Source organism: Leopardus geoffroyi, chromosome C3 (assembly GCF_018350155.1).
Source record: "Leopardus geoffroyi isolate Oge1 chromosome C3, O.geoffroyi_Oge1_pat1.0, whole genome shotgun sequence".
NCBI lineage: Eukaryota > Metazoa > Chordata > Mammalia > Carnivora > Felidae > Leopardus > Leopardus geoffroyi.
In genome coordinates, this window is record NC_059338.1 from 3,583,675 (window position 1) to 3,606,378 (window position 22,704).

General features: G+C 43.4%; 2 protein-coding genes across 2 annotated transcripts; both read left to right on the plus strand.

Annotated features, from left to right (window-relative positions):
* The first annotated feature begins 1,295 nt into the window (after positions 1-1,295).
* LOC123586774 (olfactory receptor 10R2-like) lies at positions 1,296-2,238 on the plus strand. The gene is given in 4 exon segments (XM_045456151.1): positions 1,296-1,391; positions 1,393-1,470; positions 1,472-1,883; positions 1,886-2,238. Coding segments are annotated over 4 exon segments (939 nt in total).
* A 2,542-nt stretch (positions 2,239-4,780) lies between these two features.
* LOC123585781 (olfactory receptor 10R2-like) lies at positions 4,781-21,428 on the plus strand. The gene is given in 5 exon segments (XM_045454248.1): positions 4,781-5,003; positions 5,360-5,432; positions 20,458-20,545; positions 20,548-20,932; positions 20,935-21,428. Coding segments are annotated over 5 exon segments (1,263 nt in total).
* Positions 21,429-22,704: the final 1,276 nt, after the last annotated feature.

Consider the following 22,704-nt stretch of genomic DNA (forward strand, 5'->3'; position numbering starts at 1 on the left):
CTAAAGAAAGGAAGAAATGGATCCTAGAAGTATTGCAGAACAAAAACAGATTGGATGTGGCCGAGGAGAAAAGTTCCGTGTTTCAACATGTCTCACAAATCCACAGCGGATGTGATTAGCAGGATTTTGAAACTCATTATTGAGATACAGGATCCAGGTGAAGGACCAGATCTGGGAGAAAGAGGGGAAAGGGCAAGAATATTTTAATGAAAATGTATGTAATCTAGCATCAGTGACAATAAGTTATCAGAAGCATCAGGGGAAGTATCTAAGCCTCCCTACTAGGAATTCAGGGACATCCGGGGAACGTTGGTCTGTTGAGTCTCCAAGTTAGGTGTAGCAGGGTAAGATGTGCAACCAAATGTGCCGCCAGTGAATGTTGAAGCAAAACTAAATTCTTCCAGCTGCATATTTTCTGCTAGGGAAATCAGGCCCTACTGTCCTACAAGAGTGTGTGGAAGAATCATAAAGCTATTTCTGAGACGGCAACAGTGGTTCTACACCAAATTAACTTAACAGTTTTTTTTAATGTTTATTTTTGAAGGAGAGAGAGACAGAGTCACAGAATCAGAGGCAGGCTCCAGGCTCCAAGCCGTCCGCATAGAGCCTGACGCGGGGCTCGAACCCGCGAACTGTGAGACCACGACCTGAGACGAAGTAGGCCGCTTAACCAACTGAGCCACCTAGGTGCCCCTCAATCAAATTACCTTTTAATGAATAACTGCATGGAAAGGGAGCTAGAGGCTACTCATGAAAAGGAACTGTATTCTTCAGAGGCCAACCGCACAAAGACAGGCAAGATTGCTTCCTCAGCTGAGGAATGTGTTAGAGGCAGGTGAGAGGTGGACCCTCAGACATTGGTACCATTGCTAGTGGAATCCACGGATTAGTAATATGGATGAAATGATGACCACTGGAAATCATAACTAGCGGAAGGTTTCTTTGGAATATTAGATTACCAAAAACTCAAGTGGAAACTACATAAGTCTGCAAGAGCAGAGTCGGGGGGCGGGGGGCTGTAGGATAGGCTTTATTGGAGCAAATGTCTGTGCCTTCATGTGGACACTTGTCCCCAGATTCACTGCCAAAACCACTGGCAGAAAAACAGCACTGTGGGTGCATATCTATTTAGGATAATTTTTGGTTGACTTATAATCCTTTTTTGCTCTTTCTTGCCAGTTGTTTCCCATTCGCCCCAGACTGGTGCTGGCTACGGTATGAAGGGTAAGTCTCCCTGGTTCCTCCGTCCCAAGGGTCTCTGGACCTGATTACACTGGCTGTGGCGTCTGCTCTCCATGGCCAATTCCTCCCGGGTCACTGAATTCCTGCTGCTGGGTTTCTCCAGCCTTGGCGAATTTCAGCCTGTCCTGTTTGTCCTCTTTCTCGGCCTCTAATTTGATCATCCCGAGTGGGAACCGCACCCTCTTGTCCCTCATCCGGCTGGACCGCAGCCTCCACACCCCCATGTCCTTTTTTCCTCTGTGTCCTTTCAACCTCGGAGGTCTTCTACACCATTGTTACCCTGCCCAGGATGCTTATCAACCTGCTCTCTGTCCTCAGGACACTCTCCTTCGTGGGCTGTGCCACCCAGACGTTCTTCTTCCTTGGCTTTGCCGTCACCAACTGCCTGCTTCTGGGAGTTATGGGTTATGACCGCTATGCCGCCATCTGCCAGCCTTCGCGCTACCCGGTTCTCGTGAACTGGAGGGTATGTGCCCAGCGGGCAGCAATCTGTATTGTTAGTGGCTTCCTAGTATCTCTGGTGGGAGCAACTTTGGTCTTCAGCCTCCCTCTCTGTGGCTCCAACAAGGTCAACTACTACTTTTGCGACATCTCACCAGTTATCCGACTTGCCTGTGCTGAAACGTACACCAATGAGCTGGTCTCTTCGTCTGTGGCGCCTTGGTGCTAGTTGTACCCCTGCTCTTCTTCCACACCTCTTACGGCCTCGTTGTCCACACCATCCTGAAGATCCCGTCGGCTGACGGCAACCGGAAAGCCCTCCCCGCCTGTGCCTCCCACCTCACTGTGGTCATCGTCCACCATGGCTGTGCCTCCTCTGTCTACCTGCGGCCCTCAGCCAAATACTCATCAGGCAAAGACAGACCAGTGACAGCGACCTACACCATCGTCACCCCACTGTTGAACCCTACGGTGTACAGCCTTAGGCACAGAGGTGTGCAGCTGGCCATTCGGGAAATGATCGCAAAGACGGGGTTTTCTCTTAAGACTTTATAATTGGAATGTTTTATCCGGTACGCCCACATTTGGGCCAAATGTGCCACTGAGTCATAAAGTTTCTGGTAATATTCGCCTATATAAGTGTGTGGTTTTGGTCGAGTTGTTTGACGTTGCAGGGCCTATCTGTTCTCTTATGTAAAGCAGGCATGGTAATCTATGCCTCTCAAGATGGTTGGAAAGATTACTGGAGACAGCACGGTGTGTGTCGCTGGAGGTTAAGTCTCCTCCTCCTGTTCTTTCTTCCAATTTACAGTTCTCAAAGGCTCCTAGAAACCTTTACCTCTTCTCTCTTTGGCTTGTTTGCCCCAAAGCTCTGATTATACTCCTTGTTTAAGGTTACGTCTAGCTTAAAACAAGGTGCTTGGGTTTGAAGGCGGCTTAGATGTGGGGGTGTGACATGATGGGGAAATCATTTACTGTACTAGGAATTATAAGGTTTCAGCCTGACACTGGTTAAGTCGCGACTCTAAGAAGGTTGTGATTATTGGGGCGCCCGGGCGGCTCAGTCGGTTGAGCTTCCGACTCTGGCTCAGGTCATGATCTCACACTCTGTGAATTCGAGCCCCGCGTCGGGCTCTGCTGACAGCTCAGAGCCTGGAGCCCGCTTCCGATTCTGTGTCTCCCCCTCTCTCTGCCCCTCCTCTGCTCATGCTCTCTCTCTGTCTCAAAAATAAATAAAAACATTTTTAAAAACTTTAAAAAAAAGAAAGTTATGATTGTTTTCTGAATCTAAATTTTAAAATATGGAAAATAAAGATAATTTTCCTATTGTACTTCACAGGTTTTTTGACCACCCCTTTGAACCATTTCTTATTTAGCATAGAAGTGCTATGTAAATGCGTGGAAAAAACAGTCAACCATCCAGTTCCATGAAGAAGTTGGAGGAGAGGGGTCTACGTGGCCTTGCACACCGAATCCATTAAGGAGAGGAAGCTACCCAGTGTCAAAGTTGTCATCAGACTAGGCACTTCAAGAGAATGACTTGGGTAGCCATGTCCTACGTCTCACCTGTTCAGAGGTCCTTCCTCAGTACCTCTTGGGAAACCCAGTACCTCCTGGGGAACCAAGCTTGCACTGCCTGGGTACCTGTTGTTTCCCCATCGTTGTAGTGGATACTCAACCTTTCTATGATTTTCACGTTCTCTGTCTCGTGTCATACCCTGAGTCCAGTCTTGGCTCCCAGATGTTGGAAATAGTTACAATCGGGACATTTCCCACTGCCCACCTGAATTTCAGACACCGTGCCTCCTTGGGTGCAGGCTTCTGGACACACAGCAGCTTATCAGTATTCTCTTTAAAGCATACCGAATGAAAGTGACGTTCATAGTTCACGTGTGACTGCATTTTCAGGTGGAACGTAACTGTGTTCTCTCTTGTTAAGTTTACTTAGGCTTTCAAATTAGAGTGTATAATCATCAATAATTCTATTTCAAAATTACTATCTCTCTCCCTGGTTTTGTTTCCCATTTTTCAGGTTTTGGATTAAGTCTTGTATTATTTTCATTCTTACTAGTTAAATAACCAAGGCCTTTAAAGCACAACATATCCCTAAGTATGGGATGGTCCGTCTCTGTTACTTCATTCCATTCTTTTTTCTTTTCTTCCTAACACATTTGCAACTGTCATTGATTGACCAAATATTATTTACAAGTGGAATATTTGCTAATTTATTATAGATATGTCCTGGCTAATATTCAAATAACTTCTGTTATTTATTTTTAGCTTTTGTGTGTGTTATGTGAGACCGTGTGACTGGTGTTAAGTTCTATGTTTACAATTCATTGTGTTTTATTATTATTTTTTTCTGAATTATTCCCTATGAAGTATTTTTATTTAGGTTGAAATAGGACGCATAGTATGGGTGTTATCTTAATTTTGTAATTAAACCCTTTTAGTATGCAAAATCATTATTTGCTGTGTGTATATACGATTTGTCATGGTTTCATTGGGTTGATTTCAAATACTTCCCTATTCTATTTCTAGCGATACTGACTTGGGGATTTTGTTACGGAATCTGTTTTTTATTTTCATTTTAAATTCACAAAACTTTTGTGAGAGACAGAGTGCAAGCAGGGGACAGGGAGGGAGAATCTTTTTTTTTTTTTTTTTTAATTTTTTTTTTTTCAACGTTTATTTATTTTTGGGACAGAGAGAGACAGAGCATGAACGGGGGAGGGGCAGAGAGAGAGGGAGACACAGAATCGGAAACAGGCTCCAGGCTCTGAGCCATCAGCCCAGAGCCCGATGCGGGGCTCGAACCCACAGACCGCGAGATCGTGACCTGGCTGAAGTCGGACGCTTAACCGACTGCGCCACCCAGGCGCCCCAGGGAGGGAGAATCTTAAGTAGGCCTCACACCCAGCACAGAGCCTGACATGGGGCTTGATCTCACGACCCTGGGATCACGACCTCAACTGAAATCAAGAGTCAGATGCTCCACCTACCGAGCCACCCAGACACCCCCGGAATCTGTCTGTTTCAAATGCTAAGTAAACCTTTTGGAATCCAACGTATATATTCTATTCCAGAACCCACTAAAATGCTAACACGAAAGCACTCGTCAAGAAGCAAACAGGAGAGAATAATATACACGAGGGGTAAAAAAGTGATAGAGGCCAAAGAAAAAGCGGTTCTAAGCACAAAGGTGGTGGGAAACCTGCAGAAGGTGGGAAACTGTCGGAGAGCAACCAGTGACAGCACAGGCCTGTGGGCGGACTCTCCCCTCGCAATCAGGCCTCCTTGCTGCTTCGGGAAAGAGCAAGGTTGGTTCATGTCCCAGGAAGGAGGGCGGCTTCTCAGCCCATGCGGCTCAGAGGATCTGCAGGAAGGACCAGTTTCTTTCCTTGGTCCATATCATCACCAACTGATACTTCAGTGAACACAATAAAAACAAAGTACTTGAAAAATGAAAGGGAAAACATCTGAGTGTCCCGTTCCGTCTCTCGAAAGGTGTGTCCACTGATGGGATGTCTCAGTGATAACAGGTTCTGGAACAGTTGCCCAGCCTGTCGCATTTCATACCCGTCTCACCACGAGTTGGTAACAAAGAGCTCAGGGACTAGACTGCAGACTCTTCACCTGAGAGTGTTGGCCTCTAGTCCTTTCTGTTCCGTGCCAGGGTCAGACGGGAAGGTTTCCCTTCCGGAGCAGAGACACCAGGCCTCACTCGAGGAGCTCCACTTGAAGCCGCGGTGAGCGTGAGCCTGAGTGTGATCACAGCACAGGGTGTCGCCGGCCTCTCCCCCCTCAACTCCCAGAAGGTGACAGCTATCTTAAACGAGTCCCTTAAGAAACGGGACGATTTCTTTCCGCCCAAGGTGACTGGATGTTATCACTTAGCTCAAAATAAATGAGTGACTCTGCTCTGCCTGGCTCTCCTGCTGGGCACCCCCAGTCTTAGTTTCACCCACGCACGGAGAGCTTCTAGAAGTTTTTTGGTGCCACAGCCCAGAGTAGATTTCAACATCCAAGGCTTGCCAGACATTTGAAGAAGGCTTGAACGTGAAACACAGAGGTCAAAACAGAAGAGCAAAACATTTTCAGAGGAAATCTAAAAGTGCACAGGACCAAAAAATATTAACACTGACACCTCTATATAAAGCATATTGCATTCATGAAAGGACGGTGTATCATGTTCACTTTTTACAGAAACAAAACTCACTAACAGAAAAAAACGTACAAATCGCGATTGGCATATCAACGCATTTTCAGAGTGAACCTACACAGGTCAAAAATAGACCATCGCAAACATCTGGTTGCTCTGCCTTCTCCACGAGAAACACCTCCTGTGGCTTCTCCTCCCAGCCTCAGGGTTTGCCTGGCTTCACACTTTATAAGGATAGAATTTAGAGGATGCGGTCTCTGCAGTTCTTTTCATCCTTTCTCTAGTTTTCCCTCTCTCACATCTGCTTTTCCGGTTATGGCCCCATCTGTCACGTTCATTCACGCGTATGCCCTTTCAAGGTTAGACCTCATTTATGAAGTGGTTTTTCATTCATTTCTAGCTGCTTCCTAATCTGTCCTTTCACTTTCCAAGACTTCTCTTCCTCCAGTCACCCGTAATGGAATTCTTTTAAATGCCGATCTTGACTATTATTTTGCACATTCTATTACTTAATTCTTTCCAGCGTATTCTGAAATATTGGGTGTAAGTCTCCATCCGTTCTGTGGACGTCCAGGCTCTTGCAAGGCGAGTTCCCCGGGAAGCACACTGGGAAAGGGTGCGGCCATGTACGATGCTTATTAGTAAACGCATGGGATTAACACCTGTGGGATGGGGCTCTTGGGCTGAGGAAGAGGTCAGGCTGGAGGGACTCCCAGTGACAGCGTCAGCCATCCCTGGGAGTGTGTGTGTGTGTGTGTGTGTGTGTGTGAACTCTGTGGTACAATGGCCATGCAAGGGGGGCCCCCTGCGTTGGGCCAAGATGGCCAGGACTTTATGAACCCACATCAGTCAGGGTTTGGCTCTGCGTTGCTGCAGGAGACGTTGTTACTTAGGGTGAGGTGTCTCAGCTGCTGAAGAAATGCCGGGAGACGCACACAGCTGAAGTCCGCCCACCCACAGCACGGCCCTCACCCGGGGCACCAAGCCTTTGTGGAGGAGAATCTGCATCCGGGTCATCTCTACAAGCCTTTCTGTGGAGGAGAATCTGCATCCGGGTCATCCCTACAAGCCTTTAGTTGGAGGAGAATCTGCATCCCCGTCATCCCTACCAGCCTTTCTGTGGAGGAGAGTCTGCATCCGGGTTGTCACTACACAGGCGCTCCCCTAATTCCTCTAGGGATGTTGTTCTGCTGGGTTTTTCTGGTGATCTTTGTCTAAGTTCATTGGTGTGAGACTGGTTTACCTGCCCTCCCAAACGGGAGGCTGGGCCGCCATTATCCTCCTAGTCTTGTAACAAGAGCTCCTTCTGTGCTGCCATCGCAAAGGATCCAACTGTTAAGACAGCAATAAGCTTTCCTTGTTTGGTATCATGTTTTCACGTTGGCCAGTTGGTTTTTAGGTTCTTACCATTGGTGGCTGTTTTTTGTTCTTGTTCTCACGATACTAGGACTACCAGAAACAAACAAACAAACAAAAAACAATAACAAAAAAACCCCACAGTCATTCTTTTCCTCTGCTGTTTCAAAAATTTTGATGCTGTATTTTTAGTTTCTTGAGTATATTTTGTGGGTTGAGTTTTTTAAAATGTGGTCATGGGAGTTTTAACGTCCTTTTGCATTCACTTTTCCCTTAACTTACTTTTAAATTGAGGAATAATTTACCTAAATAAAATGCAAATATTTAAAGTGTAAGTTATTTATGAATTTTTGCAAATACATCCACCCACTTAACCACCAGAGCAACCAAGAAATACGACAGATCTGTCACCGTCAACGTTATTCCATGCCATTTTCCAGCTGGCTTCCTGCCCTGAGACAGCAGAGTAGTGATTTTGTTTTTTCCGGCTTTACTGAGCTGTGTTGACATGCAGCATTGTGTAAGGTAAAGGTATATAATGCAATGATATATACGTGTATATTGAGAAATGCTTACCACCGTCAGATTAGCTAACACCTCCATCACCTCACAAATTACTTTTATTTTTGTGGTGAAAACATTTAAGATCAACTCTCTCAGTGACTTTCAAGTATATAATACAGCGGTGTTAATTAAGGTCATCAAGCTGTACCTTGGACCCTAGAACTTACCCATAACTGCAGGGGTGCGTCCTTTGACCAACAACTCCCTCCTCCCCACCCTCCTGCCCCTGGCTACCACCCTCCTACTCTCTGACTCTGTTACCTCAGCTTTTTGGGATTCCACATACAAGTGAGGCCATATGGTACTTATCTTTGTCTGACTTTATTTAGTGTAATGTCCTCAAGGTCCATCCACATTGTTGTAAATGGCAGGATCTCCTTTTTCATTGCTGAAAAAAAAAATCTCATGGCATTCATTGCTGTTTAGAATTCTCTGGTAAGAATATGCCAAAATAGGCTTATCCATTTATCTGTTGGTAGACATTTAGGTTGTTGCCTCTTCTTGCTATTATGAATAAACCTGCCATGAACATATTTTGTAAAAGTCTTTGGTGGATATTTGCTTTTGTTCCTCTCTCCTATGTCTGGGTAGATACATATTTAATTTTATAAGATGTTGCCCAGTGTTTTTCAAAGTGGGTGTGGCACGTGATACTCCTACCAGTTGCTTCACATTCTTTCCAACTTTTGGTATTGACAGGGGTTTTGTTTTGCTCTTGTTTTGTTTTTCTAAATATAGGTAGCTTTAGTGGGGCAAGTGCCATCTCATTTAGTTTTATTTTGTATCACCTTGATATCTAATTATGCTGAATGCTTTTTTTTTTCATTTCCTGATTGGCTATTTATATATCTTTTTAGTACATTGTTCTAGTCTTCTATGTTGATAAGACTGGTTTTTTAATTATTGAGTTCCAGGAGTTATTGACAGACACTGGGTTAAAGTTTTTTTTTTTTTTTGTAAGATACGTGTATTGTGAATATTCTAAACAAGTCTGTAGCCAGCATTTCTATTTTCTCAGTAATGTTTTTAATGCAAGTGAGCTTTTTCATTTTGCTTAAATTTACTCATAAATTTATTCTTTCATTTTTAGTGCTTCTTGGGTCTTGTCTAAAAAACATTTTCCTAAACCAAGGTTGGGGAAAACTCCTCTTGCATTTGCTGGTAGCAAGTTTCTATCATGAGCTTTTATACATGGTGTTGGGTTCATTTATGTTCCATCTCTTAACGAAAGATATTGAGACATAATTTATGTATAATAAAAGACACCCACTTTAAGTGTATGGTTTTAGGTGTTTTGACAAATATATATACCATGTAACCACTGCCATGATCCATAGGAAGCATTCCGTCACCCCAACATTGTCCCTCGTGCCCTCTCCTGATCAGTCTCCTAGACACCACCGCATTCAATGATACTAGAATTTCATATGAATGGAATCGTATAGTGCGTACTTTTTTTACTTTTTTGGTCTCTTCCGTGAAGCACATTTTTTGAAATGTAGCCACACTGTGTGTGACCTAGGAGTTCATTGTTTCTGTTCCTTTGTGTAAATACACTGCAGAGTGTCTGTGCAGGCACCCGATCATGGTGCCCTTCTCAATTTTCACACATTTCCGTAACATATGGGATGTTTTTATTCTGTGGAACAAATATCTAGGCGTGGAATTGCTGAGTCATGTATCACATATAAATTAGCTTTCTAAAAGATTGCCCGACAATTAGGCAAAGAAGTTTGCCGTCCAACTTTCTCCACAGCAATGTGTGAGAGGTACCAGCTGCCTGTCACACTCAACACAATGGATCGGTCTTAATTTCATCCATCGGGTAGATCCGTAATGGAACTGGCTGTGGCTGAATTTGAATTTCCTTCACGACTAAAGATGCTGAGTATCTTTTTGTGTGTCCATCGGCTATTTCTGTGTTTTCTTTAGTTGAGCCTCTTTCTAACATCTTGTACTCATTTCTGAACTGGAATGCATCTGCCTTTCCAATTTTTGGATTGGATTCCTTGTCTCCTAATTGAATTGTGTGAGTTCTTTCTATTTTCCACGTACTTTGTTTGGTCACATATGTATTATCAAAATATTTCAGTCATGTTGTGGTTTACTTTTCATTTTTTTTAATTAAAAAATTTTTTTAGTGTTTATTTATTTCTGAGACAGAGAGAGACAGAGCATGAGTGGGGGCAGAGAGAGAGGGAGACACAGAATCCGAAGCAGGCTCCAGGCTCCCAGCTGTCAGCACAGAGCCCGACGCGGGGCTTGAACTCACCAACCCTGAGATCATGACCTGAGCCGAAGTCACTCAACCGACTGAGCCACCCAGGCACCCCTATTTTCATTTTTTTTACCAGTGTCTTTTGAAGAACAGAGTTTTGTTTTGGTAAGGTCTAACTTATTGATTTTGAATTTTATAGCTCATATGTTTTGAGTCTTATTTAAGAAATGTTTGCAAAACCCAATTTCACTAAGATTTTTTTCCAATGTGATTTTTTTATAAGTTTTATAATATCAGCTCTTCCAGGCAGGGTATGATTCATTTCCAGTTAAATGTTTATATGGTAAGAGAAGACAGCAAGATTCTTTCTCTACCCAAATGCATCATTGTTGGAAAGATTATTGAACTGAATTCCTGGCAGCCTTGCAGAATATTAATTGCCTACACAAACGTGGATCCATTTCTGGACACTCTATTTGGATCAGTTTGCCTAAATTTATTAATACCAAACTGTCTTTTTAGAGGTAGCTTTGGAATCAGTGCAATTCCCTCTGGATCCTGCCCTCCAGGTTTCTCAGGGAAGCCATCCATGGGAAGGGTTACACCTCTGAACCTGCTGGGGAGCCACTGTTGGTGGCACTGCAGAAGCCACTCACGTGAAGTGCCTCGCTATGGAAATTTCTGGGAGAATTGCTGGTGGGGACAGTGCAGCTGAAATGGTGGGAGGGAATACCACTGGGTGTCCCTTGCACTGTAGGCCTCCAAGCTAAAGAGAGCACAGCAGAACCAGGGACAGGGTCCCCATCTAGTGCTGCTGTCCCCTCAGCGTCTTCTACTGACAAAACTTAGTGTCATGTTGGCTGACAAGGGAGAAGTGTTCCAGTATCACAATGAGAGCAATTAGAGGAAGTTTTAGAGCTGAAACACAATTCCATCCATAATTTTCACAGCCCACTAGAGTTAATGTTGTGGCTACACTTGAAATGGAGAAGCTTTGGAATTACTTGGATCCATTTATCCCCACCCCATCCCTTATGCTAGTCTATTACTTCTGTGTGCATTAAAAACTCATAGGAAAATGTAGTAATTTTGGCTTTATTCATAAGTATTCTAAAGAGATTAAGAAGAAAAAAATTATCTTTTATGTTTACCCAAATATTTATAATTGTAATATTGATTTTTTTTTGATGATAGATCTTTAATATCTATATTTGTTCATATTATCCTTTAGGAAGTTTTGGAGGGTGAATAGATGATTACTTACAGCAGTAACTGACGAGTTTTCTATTGACCTAATCCTTCTGGGTTGTGTGATGAGAGCCAGATGTTGACGTACACACATTAAGGTCTGTATGGCATAGGAATAACCCTGAAGTTAGGAATCTGGGAGCTTATTTGGAGTGGAACAGTTCTTACCCTCCCAACCTAACAGAGGGAGAAGGACATTTGTTCCCTTGTTATTTGCAGTCCTTTGGAAGATGAACACCCAGTTCCAAGGTCTTAGGTTTCCTCCACTTTTGAACGGAAACACATACTTCCAAGAAGGCCAATCTGTCACTAATTATTTAGCATATTCTAGATTTCAAGCCTTGTCCCTCAAGCTAGGTGCCAGGTTTATTTACTGAGGGAAAATTCACATTTGTACTTTCTAACACCCCGCTACTCGAGTTTCTGTCTTGTACAACTTCCCTTTAGCTTGAAAACCTTCCTTCTGTATTCAAGCTAGCCCAATCTAAGCTTATTGGGACAATTTCTCTTAGTTTCCCATTATGTAAACATGTCTTTATTTTACCTTCAGTCCTAAAGAGTATTTTCAATGGAAATATAATTCCAAACTAGTAGTTTTATTAATTTTTTTCTCTTACCATTTTTACATTTCTGTTCCACTGTTTTCTGGCCCTAATTTTTTTTGGAGGGGGGAGGAGGGATCGGCTTTCAAGATATGCTTCTCCCCCTCTCTGCCGCCACAGTTTGGCTCTGATGCACCAAGGTATGGATTTCTTCATATTTATCCTGCTTGAGATTTGTTGGGATTCTTGAATCTGTAAATTCGTGTCTTGAAAAATATTTGTGGAATTTCTGGCCTTTATTTTTTCAAATAGTTTTTCTGCCTTATTCTCTAGCTCATTCTTTTCTAGAGTGCGGATTACACATGAGTCAGACTGATCTGTGTGGTTCCCCATATGCTTGGGGTTCTGTGTGTCTGTTTTCATTGTTTTCTTGTCTTGTTTGCACTGAGTCATTTTTTTTTTTTCATTTATTTTGAGAGAGAGTATGAGCAGGGGAGCAGAGAGAGAGAAGGAGACAGAGAATACCAAGCAGGTTCTGTGATGTCAGTGAGGAGCCTAACCTGGGGCTTGAACTCAAGAACTGTGAGATCATGACCTGAGCCAAAGTTGGACGCTTAACCAACTGAGCCACCCAGGCGCCCCCATCAAGTCACACTTTAAATCCAAAATTACTTTCCATATAGGAGACCTGGAAAATATGGCCATTCTTGAGAAAGAAGACAATCAATATAAACCTACTGAGATGTAACTCAATGTTGAAATTAGTAGGCCAGGATTTTAAATCAGCTATGATAACTATATCCAGTAACGTACATAAAATGTTCTTGTGATGTTGACCATCCAACAAGTCTCAGAGGAGAAACAGAGACTACAAAAAAAGACCCCCCCACCAAAAAAAAAGGTAGAACTGAAAATACATTATCTGAAAAAAAGAAAAAAAAACTTCAAAGGATGAAATTAACATCAGAATGGAGGTAACAGAGGAAGGAAGCGGTGAACATTATTACTGAGCGATAGAAATAACTCTGTGATTGGATGCTTGCATGGCTCAGTCGGTTAAGTGTCTGACTCTTGATTTCAGCTCAGGTCATGATCTCACGGTTCTTGCGTTCAAGCCCCGCGTCAGGCTCTGTGCTGACAGCTCAGAGCCTGGAGCCTGCTTCAGTTTCTGTGTCTCTCTTTCTGCCTCTTCCCTGCTCATGCTCTGTCTCTCTCCCTTTCAAAAACAAATAAATATTAAATTTTTTATGAAGTGTGACCTGATGAATATTATGTTGTAGAGACTCGGCTAAAATAGTTTGACAATTGCTGATGTTTTTAGTTTTAGGAGGCAAGTAACTTGGTTGGACTAAAACTCAACACTTGTTCTCTGGGGTGGTGGTTCAAATCTCTGTTTAATCCTTTCAGACTCTGGGCTGCTTTGAGTCTTTCCCACACATATGGACTTCAGGGATCAGCTAGACATTTGGGCAGAACATATATGTGGAAGGAAGCTCTCTCTGGTTCTCCCATTTTCAGGATTTTATCTTCACCTCCCAGCATTCTGGTTACCCCAAACGCTATCCCCTGGTTCTTTGTGCTGGGAAATCTGTTGGTTTCTTTTTTGAATCTTAATCTTTTCACAAACAGTGCTGACTGTGGCCTTCATTAAAACTGAAAACTTACGCTGTGTACTTACCTACTTCCAAGTGTTGACTACACTCTGGATCTGCCTGCTGTTATCCTATCTTTAGTGCCTTCAGGTAGTTGCCCTTTGTGTTTTTTCCAGATTTTGTAGTAATTGTCTTCAGGAGGGTTGATCTTGTAGGGACTTACTCAGTGAGACCAGAAGCAGAATTGCTGCTTGCCTTTACTTTTAAGAAAGTTTTAACCTCATAATAGAAATGAAATGTTTTTATGTAATAAAATTGTTCCCTAATTACTACTTAATCAGTGATTCAGTTGGAAATTAATGCAGGAAATAGGAAATTATGTAAGTATTGTTAGAAGAAAATTTAATTAAAAAACTATAAATGATCGGAATGTTTGAAAAGGTCAAGAGTCTGTCACTGGCATCATTGATTCAAGGACACAGGACAATAGCTGAAATCTGTAGCCAAGGAAATGCTGCTGTCACTATTTAACTGCTTTCTCTGAGTACAACACTTGGGAGCAGAAACTGAATCTAATTCCTACAATATACTCAGATTCTTACTATTTTGCTTCTCTGTACAAGCAATATAAAAGAAAGATGACCTCAGTTTTGCCTCCCGTTTTCAGTATAATGAGGAAAACCCCAGGGAGGGTGAAGTTGAAATAGAGAAAAAAGGAGAGCTAGGAAAACAGACTGAGTTCTGATGACTTCACGGGCTGATGACATCATGATCTGTGACTCACAGTTTGCCTGAGCTAATCTCCTGATGTGCTGATGTGTGTTCAGATATGGGTGTGATGGATGGTTCTTCGTTTTTATGTAGTGAATCCAATTTAAATTGGGTTTTATTTTTCACTTTTTTCAGTACAACAAAACAATTTATCTAGGAACCACTTCAAGAGTTCCTATTGAGACAAACCCTACCCCCTCCATTCCTCAGCATAGGGCTGGTTAAAAAGGTCCATGAAATCTATCACACAGTGTCCCACCTTCTCTTCTATAGAGGAAGAACATTGATTAAATTCCATATATAGCTGTGTAGACTGAATCTCTCAGTCTTTTGGATTGCATCACTAAAAATGGAGGTTTAAGACTTTTGTCTCCATTTTTATCCTGTTATTTGGATAAAGCCAGCTCATGGAGTAAGAAATCTAGCACAAAGGGGCACCTGGGTGGCTCAGTCAGTTAAGCATCTGACTCTTGATTTGACTTGGGTCAAGATCTCACGGTTCGTGAGTTCGAGCCTAATATCAGGCTCTGTGCTGTTTGGGATTCTTTCTCTCCCTCTCTCTACGCCCTTCCCCAGCTCTCTCTGCCCCTCCCTAGCTCTCTCTCTCTCTCTCAAAATAAATAAACATTAAATTTTTTTAAAGAAATCTAGCACAAGGAGTAAAGCTAGGTCAAGTGAAAGAGAATGGGAAAAAGATTTTTTCAATCAAAATGCATTCACTCAACAAATATTTATTGAATGTCTATTGTGTATCAGGCAATATCTTAGATATGGAGTCTAAACATTTAGTAGAACAAAGGGAAAGATCCCCACAGGGTTGGAAAAGAGAGATATAATCACAGACATTATATTGTCTATTTAATAGACAATAGTCATAAATTGTGGGACGTGCTAAAGAGAAGTAAATTATGTATAAAGATATTTCTCTGAGGTTGGCCTCTGAGTCAAGACTCAGAATAACCCATAATGCAAGTTCTTGAATTGAGCCATATCTGATCAGGTTTGTCATGAACTTCCCCATTGTTTAAGCTAACAGATTCCCTTTCCTTATGCTAAATCATGTTCTTCTTCTTTCTGTTGAAAGCCAAAGGTACTAACATAACACAGTCTTCTTTTTATAGTGTAATTTGAAAGATTTTTTCTTTTTTCTTTCTATTTTTATTTCTATGATTTATGTGCATAGCCTGTTTTGTGTATTGGTCTGGATTCTCCAGAGGAACAGAATCAGTAGAATATCCATATATCGTATATAGATAGATCATCTAGATGCATCAAATAGATGAATACGTAGGTATTTATTATAAGGATTTGGCTGAAGCAATTATGGAGGCTGAGAATTCCCAAGATCTTCAGTCAGTAGATTGGAAAACCAAGAGAACCAATGGTATCATTCCAGTACAAGTCTGAACATCTGAGAACCAGGAAAGCCAGTGGTGTAAATTCCAGTCCGTGTGCAGATGCTAAGGCTGGAGACTAATGTCCTAGCTCTATGGTAGCCAGGCTCAGAGAAAGAAACCTCTTCTACTCAGCCTTTTTGTTCAATTCAGACGTTCACCTGACTAGACGAGGCCCACCCACGTAGGGGAGTGCAATCTGTTTTTCTCAGTCTACTGATTCGAATGTTATTCTCATTCAGAAAAAACTCACAGACCCACCCAGAATAATATACAACTAAATATCTGGGTACCACGTGGCCCAGTCAAATTTACATAGAAAAAAGTAACCATCATATCTTGTTAGTTTTTATATTACATAGTAATTTTAAAGTTTACCAGCTTTGGGGAACCTGAATGGCTCAGCCAGTTAGGCGTCCCACTTCAGCTCAGGTCATGCTCTCATTATTCATGAGTTCAAGCCCCGCATCAACATCAGGCTCTATGCTGATGGCTCAGAGCCTGGAGCCTGCTTTGTATTCTGTGTCTCTTCTCTCTCTGCCCCTCCCCCGCTCATGCGTGTTCACGCGCGCTCTCTCTCAAATAAATAAACATTAAAAAAGTAAAAATTAAAAAAAAGTTTAACAGCTTCTTCTAACAGCTGCTTTTATTATATAAAACACAGATGTTTTTCTTAGTTCAAAACTGTTTACAACTTTATGTATTAGAAATTCTCATTTTACTTTTTCTTCTTTGAGATCCCATATTTTAAAAAGATTTTAAATTGTACCTTTGTTATATACTATCCTCTTTTTCTTCACTTTGTATCTTTTCCCTTTACTTTAATACAAGGCAAGGTGCAGAGAGAGAAGCAACAGAAATGCAGATTCTTGAGAGCTTTCGTCTCACGGAATCCTAAAGAATGTAAATATAAAAATTAGAAGTAATTTCCTACAGCAGTTGCTGGAAAATATAACTGAAACTTATGCTTCCTATGTTCACATTGTTCAAACTTGGGATTGGTGCCTGATAACAGTGTTTCCATGGCCACGAAAGCCACCATTGTAGTCGCGAGGATCTAGAGCCTTGGGGATGAAGTCAATGGGGGTGATACACAGCATTTGCAAACAAAACTTTCCTCAAGACGAAGTGTCTCCATTTGAATTTAGTTTATAATCTTTCCTGTGAATGTGCAATTAGCCTGTCCAGGGCTATTGCTTTGATTGCATGCATGGACCATACTGAAATATTTGAGATGGAGTATGTTTCCTCTACGTTTGCTGGAAACCTGAGTTTAAACTCTAATAAAAAATAACGGCTAATTTTAACTTCCTGAAAAAGTATCTTCCAGTGCCTGAGGGAGGGACTAAATCCATAACTGTGTCCAAAAGTGACCCCAGAAATGTGACTAGCGGCGGTATTTTTCAGATTTCTTCCTGCTTGGAAACTTGGAGGTCTTTGAACAGGTGTTGTGCCGCAGCGAGGGCCCCGTCCCTGTGCAGAAACGTTTATTCAGGAAGACGCGCTGAGCGGACCAGATGTCCCAGGAACCCTGGGATTCAGCAGCTCTTGCCAGGGGCTCATGTGCACATTTGACAATTACTGGAAGCAGCAGTAGCTGTTGTCAGATCTCAGCTGGTAGCCTCTGAAAATGATCTAACTGGAAAGACGAGGAGTCTGAGTCAGGAATGAGCTCACTTAGGAATTTCTGCTGCTCTGCAGGCTGGGACCTGCCAATAGGAACATCTCTGCCCAGGGCCACTCCCGAACCTGCAGCAACACTCCCTGTCAAGTACACTCAGTGCTCTCAGACATCCCTGTGTGACTCAGTCATGATTCATGAGGGAAGGTACAGACGGTGGAATTTTTATATGATGTCACTGAAGAGGAAGAATAATGATTCCCAAGGAACTTGTCTGTCTTGGGTCAAGCTATCAGAGAATCGCAGGGAAGATGGGGTGCCTGGGTGGGCTTAGTCCGTTAAGCGTCGACTCTTGATTTCTGGTCATTCGGCTCAGGTCGCGATCTCACCGTTGGTGAGTTCAAGCCCCACGTTGGGCTCTGTGCTGACGGTGTGGACCCTGCTTGGATTCTCTGTCTCCCTTTCTCTCTGCCTCTCTCTCTCTCTCTCAAAATAAATAAATATATTTTTTAAAAAAGAGAGAGAATTACAGGGAAGAATGAAGATCATTGGCTCGCCAAGCCCTGGAAGGTATTACCCACAGGTTTGGGTCCTATTCCCTACCCTTGGGGCTGACACTGATTGGAGACCTTGTCATCTCCAGGAAGCTAGGAAAAGTGTGGTGTCACATATGTGACCTGCGTGTAAACACCCCACCCCTTCCCTCGGTCCTCAAATCTACTCCTCACTGCTGCTCGTGGAGGTCTCAGTTCTGCCAGCTAAGACACCACGCCGTGCTCCCACACCCTCTCCTTGGTGCAGAAACGTAATTTGAGAGGTTCAGAGGAACCTTGACTGACAGAGAGAGCTTTGTTTCTTCTTTTGCAATGCCAGAACAAGACTTGATTTGTCCTGGGGATGTCCAAGGAAGGGGCTTCTCCCTCACGTGAAAGACCCCGGAAGAGACAGCCCTGCGTCGCCTCCTACCATATGGGTTTTCACATGCACATCTCTGTCCTTCACCTGCCACGGTTTTCAGCTCCTAATGAGCTACGAGGCAACCTGGGACTAATTGCCAACTAATTGCCAACGTCAGGGTTTGTTTCCTGTTCTCTTTTTATCCAACTGGCCCTGCGAGATTTGAGTCCACAGGGTTGCTTGCATCCTCTTTCCTCATTGTAAGGATTGGAACCGTGCCAAAAATAAAATTGTAATAATGGCTCCCAGGAGCTTGGGAAAGTATGAATATAAATCAGCATGTCAGAACCACAGCTAATGAGAGACAAAAGAAAAGTTCTTCTATGATGTTTCAGGGGATACTTCCCAGAATTCTCAGTAGAGGAAGTAGGAGTACACAGTTTGGCGCATGGAGATGTCGGTAGTAGAAAGGAAGAGAATAAAGCCATTTCAGGATAGAAATGATTATAGCAACATTAATTTTTTTAGTCTCCTTTGATGAGATTTCTGGGTGTCACTGGATTCTACTCGCTGTGTGCTAAGGGAGCAAAGGGAAATAACCCCCGCTGGGTTACTTTACGTGGGGAATCAAGTGAAGATAGAGTTTGGGTCCAGTGATAGACAAGTGCCAGGCACCAGCGATAATTTTAGAAAAGTCCTAATGATCCCATGAGCTTCAGTCTGTCTGTCTCGTTAGTGAGGGTTACAAAGAGCATGTGAGGAGAGTAAGGGACGCACATGTATGGTAGCTTGGAAAAATGGAGGACAGTATAGGGCTTTGGGGAGAGAAAATAAAATAGGGCATCACTCAACATTTAGTTCATTCAGCTTCCATTCTCAAATGTCTCATGAAACTATTCTCTAGCGACAGTGGTATACCAGAAAAGTCTAATGGGTGCCCAAAGAGTGAAAGAAGCAAGTGTCTGAGATGTCTTTCCTTACAGACCTTCTGCTGTCTTTAGACCTCACCACCCAAACGTTGTGTGGACAAAGCATCTAAGCCTCAGAGATGGGAACTGAGGAGGTAAATGAATTACGTTCCTCAGGGAAGACCCTGGTGGTGATCTTTTGTTAGCCATCAAGTGTTGCATAAAGGGTTTTGAGGATCCAGAATCATAGATGGAAAAATAAAGCGGACACTCGCACTTCCAGTGCTCTCGTGAAATCGAGGGAACCCGACACGAATGCACTCAGAGCTGACGTGGGTGAAGGCACGATCCCCCAGAGGTGTGGGATCAGCAGTCAGCCGGTCTCTGGAATTGAGCTACATTAGCTAAAGAATTTCGTTTCGCAATCTATTCTGTGCTTTTATTGTTTTCAATTATTTGGTTGGTCTGGATGTTTCTTTATTACTTTATTAAATTCATACTTGCTTTCAGTTGAATGGAGGGGAAAGATCTGTCCATCCTTTAGCAAGGAGAAATTACAGGGAGCTGAACCCCTCGAGGACAGTTGTGCCCAACGCAGAGGTGAGCTCTGTTGGAAATCCAAGGAAAACGTGCAGAAATATAATGGTTCAGATCGAGGAGAGGTCTGATTTCTGTTTGAAGCTTCAAATTACTTATAGAAGAACTCTAAATCAGTTTGCTCTTCCTGGCAAAGTGGTAAGCAGGGGGTAAGACCAATGCCCCGCGTGACCGTAAGAACCTGAAATGGTCTTAGAGCTATTTCGGTGCACGAAGCCTCCTTCCGACACCCCTCTCTCCAGTGGGTCGAACAGGTTGCGGGATTCGGTCCAAAGATACACTAATGTCAACGCATTATTATCATCACTAAAAATATGCACAAATAGGAGTTGGGTTTGAATGTTGGCTCAGTAGTTATTTTAAAAATAAAACGGTAAAAAAAAACACACAAAACAGGTGGAGATACACTTAAAGCACATCCAAAAGGAAACTTAAGAAGGACTAGCAACCATTTCCTGAAGATTAAACAACATATGTAGCAGAGGCTGACATTTACTAACAGTTTACAATGTGCATGTGCTGTGCAAAGTGCTTTCACTGCCATAAGAGCCCTGGGAGAGAGGTGCCGTTAACATCTTTACGTTACAGATGGGAAGACAGGCACAGACGAAAAATGACAGAGTTGGGATTGTCACACAGGAACTCTTCAGACGCCTCCGTTTGAACTAGGCAGTGTGAAAACATTACCTAGACTTAAGCACCGTAAGAGATGCCAAAATGTCCCTGGAAACAGGTGTAATTCTACATTTTTTGAAACAGTTCCATAAACGGACGTGATCGTTTGGGCATTTCCTGCCTGCCTTCGCCTTCCTCCTTCTATTCGTGCTTACTCTATCATAGTGGGACAAGCCGCCCGCCTCTTTCAGAGTAAACAATCTTGCTTCTTCATTCCTGTTCTCTGTAGGTCAATCTTGGGGACCAAGTCAACCAAGCTAATTTCTCCTCTGTCACAGAGGTTGCTGCTGGGCTTCTCCAACCTCGGAGAAATCCAAAGCTCATCCTCTTTGCTGTATTTCTGTGCCTGTATCTGATCGTTCTCAGTGGGAACATCACCATTGTCACTGTCGTATGCCTGGCTCGCAGCCTCCACGTAACTTTGTGCTTCTTCCTGGGGATCCTTCCCATCTCTGAGACATGCTACACTCTGGTCATCCTGCCCAAGATGCCCATAAATCTGTTGTCCCCGCTCAGAACAACCTCGTTTGTCGACGGTGCCACCCGGATGCTTTCCTTCTTTGGTTTTGCTGTCACTAATTGCATGCTGCTGGGGGTCATGGGTTATGACCACTATGCTGCCATCTGTCATCCACTTCGGTACCCTATCCTCATGAGCTGGCAGATATGCAGACAGCTGGAAGCCACTTGTGCTGTGATTGGCTTTTGTTCTCACTGATAGGCTCCCTCTTAGTCTTTGAACTCCCTTTCTGTGGCCCCAATAAGATCAACCACTGCTTCTGTGACATCTTGTCAGTTATCCAACTTGCATGTACTGAAACCTACATCCATGAGCTGATTGTCTTCATTGGTGGGGTTCCAACACTCATGATCCCCCTGACTTTCTTCTGCATCTCGTATGGCCTCATTGTCCACACCATCTTGAAGATCCCATCCCCTGACGGCAAGCAGAAAGCCCTCCCCACCTATGCCTCCCACCTCACTGTGGTCGTCATCCACTATGGCCGTGCCTCCTCTGTCTACCTGCGGCCCTCAGCCAAGTTCTCATCCAGCAAAGACAGGCTTGTGACAGTGGCCTACACAGTTGTGACTCCGCTGTTGAACCCCGTGGTGTATAGCCTCAGAAACCAGGCTGTCAAGATGGCCATTTGGAAAGTGATTGGCAGAAGAGAATTTTATCCTAAAGCTTTGTTTTTTTAAAAAAAAAAATTTTTTTACATTTATTTATTTTTGAGATACAGAGAGAGACGGAGCACAAGTCAGGGAGGAGCAGAGAGAGAGGGAGACACAGAATCCGAAGCAGGCCCCAGGCCCCGAGCCGTCAGCAAAGAGCCCAACGTGGGACTCCAACTCACAAACTGTGAGATCATGATGTGAGCCGAAGTCAGACACTTAACCGACTGGGCCACCCAGGCGCCCTGATCCTAAAGCGTTGTGATGACAACACTTCATGTCTGTGCAACCAACGTTTCTGAGGACACGGCTATAATTATAAAGCTGATGGCACTGTCATCTTCCATTCACACAGCACGGGTAACCTCACAGTACAAGCTTCCCCAGGGTATTATTTTGGTAGGCATTGTGGAGCACAGCCGTAAACCTGGGCTGATTGTTAGTCAGATACAAGCCTCAAATACTTTTTTTTTTAAGTCTTATTTATTTATTTCGAGGGAGACAGAGTGCGAGTGGGGGAGAGGCCAAAAGAGAGGGAGGGAGAGAACCCCAAGCAGGCCCCGTGCCCAGCATGGAAACTGCTTGGGGTTGCATCCCACAAACTATGCAATCGTGCATGAACCTGAGCCGGAATCAAGAGTTGGACCCTCAACCGGCTGAGCCACCCAAGCACCCCTCAAACACTCTTACACTTGTACAAGTATTTTGCTTTTTCAGAATATTTAATTGGGACTGATTTTATTCCATTCCAGGAAAGATAGGTAACTTGGGTTAGGAGGTTTGACCATCAGAGCTTCTCAGTGATTTAAGAAAATCTCAGTAGGACCCTTCACAAAAATCGTGGGTAAATAGGATACATGTAACGGAGAAGCATTACTACAGCCATGAGCCACCGGTGTTGGAAAGGATCCAAGGCTGTCGCTTCCACTGCCCTGTCATTCCGGAGTCCCACCTGCAGTATCCTGGCTCTGCCTGACTGCTAAACAGGGGCCAGACACTGTCCAACATCCCTAAGTGTTATCAAGTCCCACCTTTGTGTATCTTCCTCCTTCCGGTCCTAGTTATTACCTCTGGAGATGCGTATCTTGCACCTAATATCTCACGTACACAGCAGCAACTCAGATATTTGAAGACGATAGCACGTGTTTCCTTTGCAGCACCTTTAACTCAGCGGGTGACTCTTTTGACCTTCATGGCAAATCACAGGTTACAGACCCCTCAAAATCCTGGTCATCGTTCTCTGGGTTTTTCGCAAGGTATTTCCCATTTTGTCAACAGTATTCTTCAAATGGGTCACCAGGAA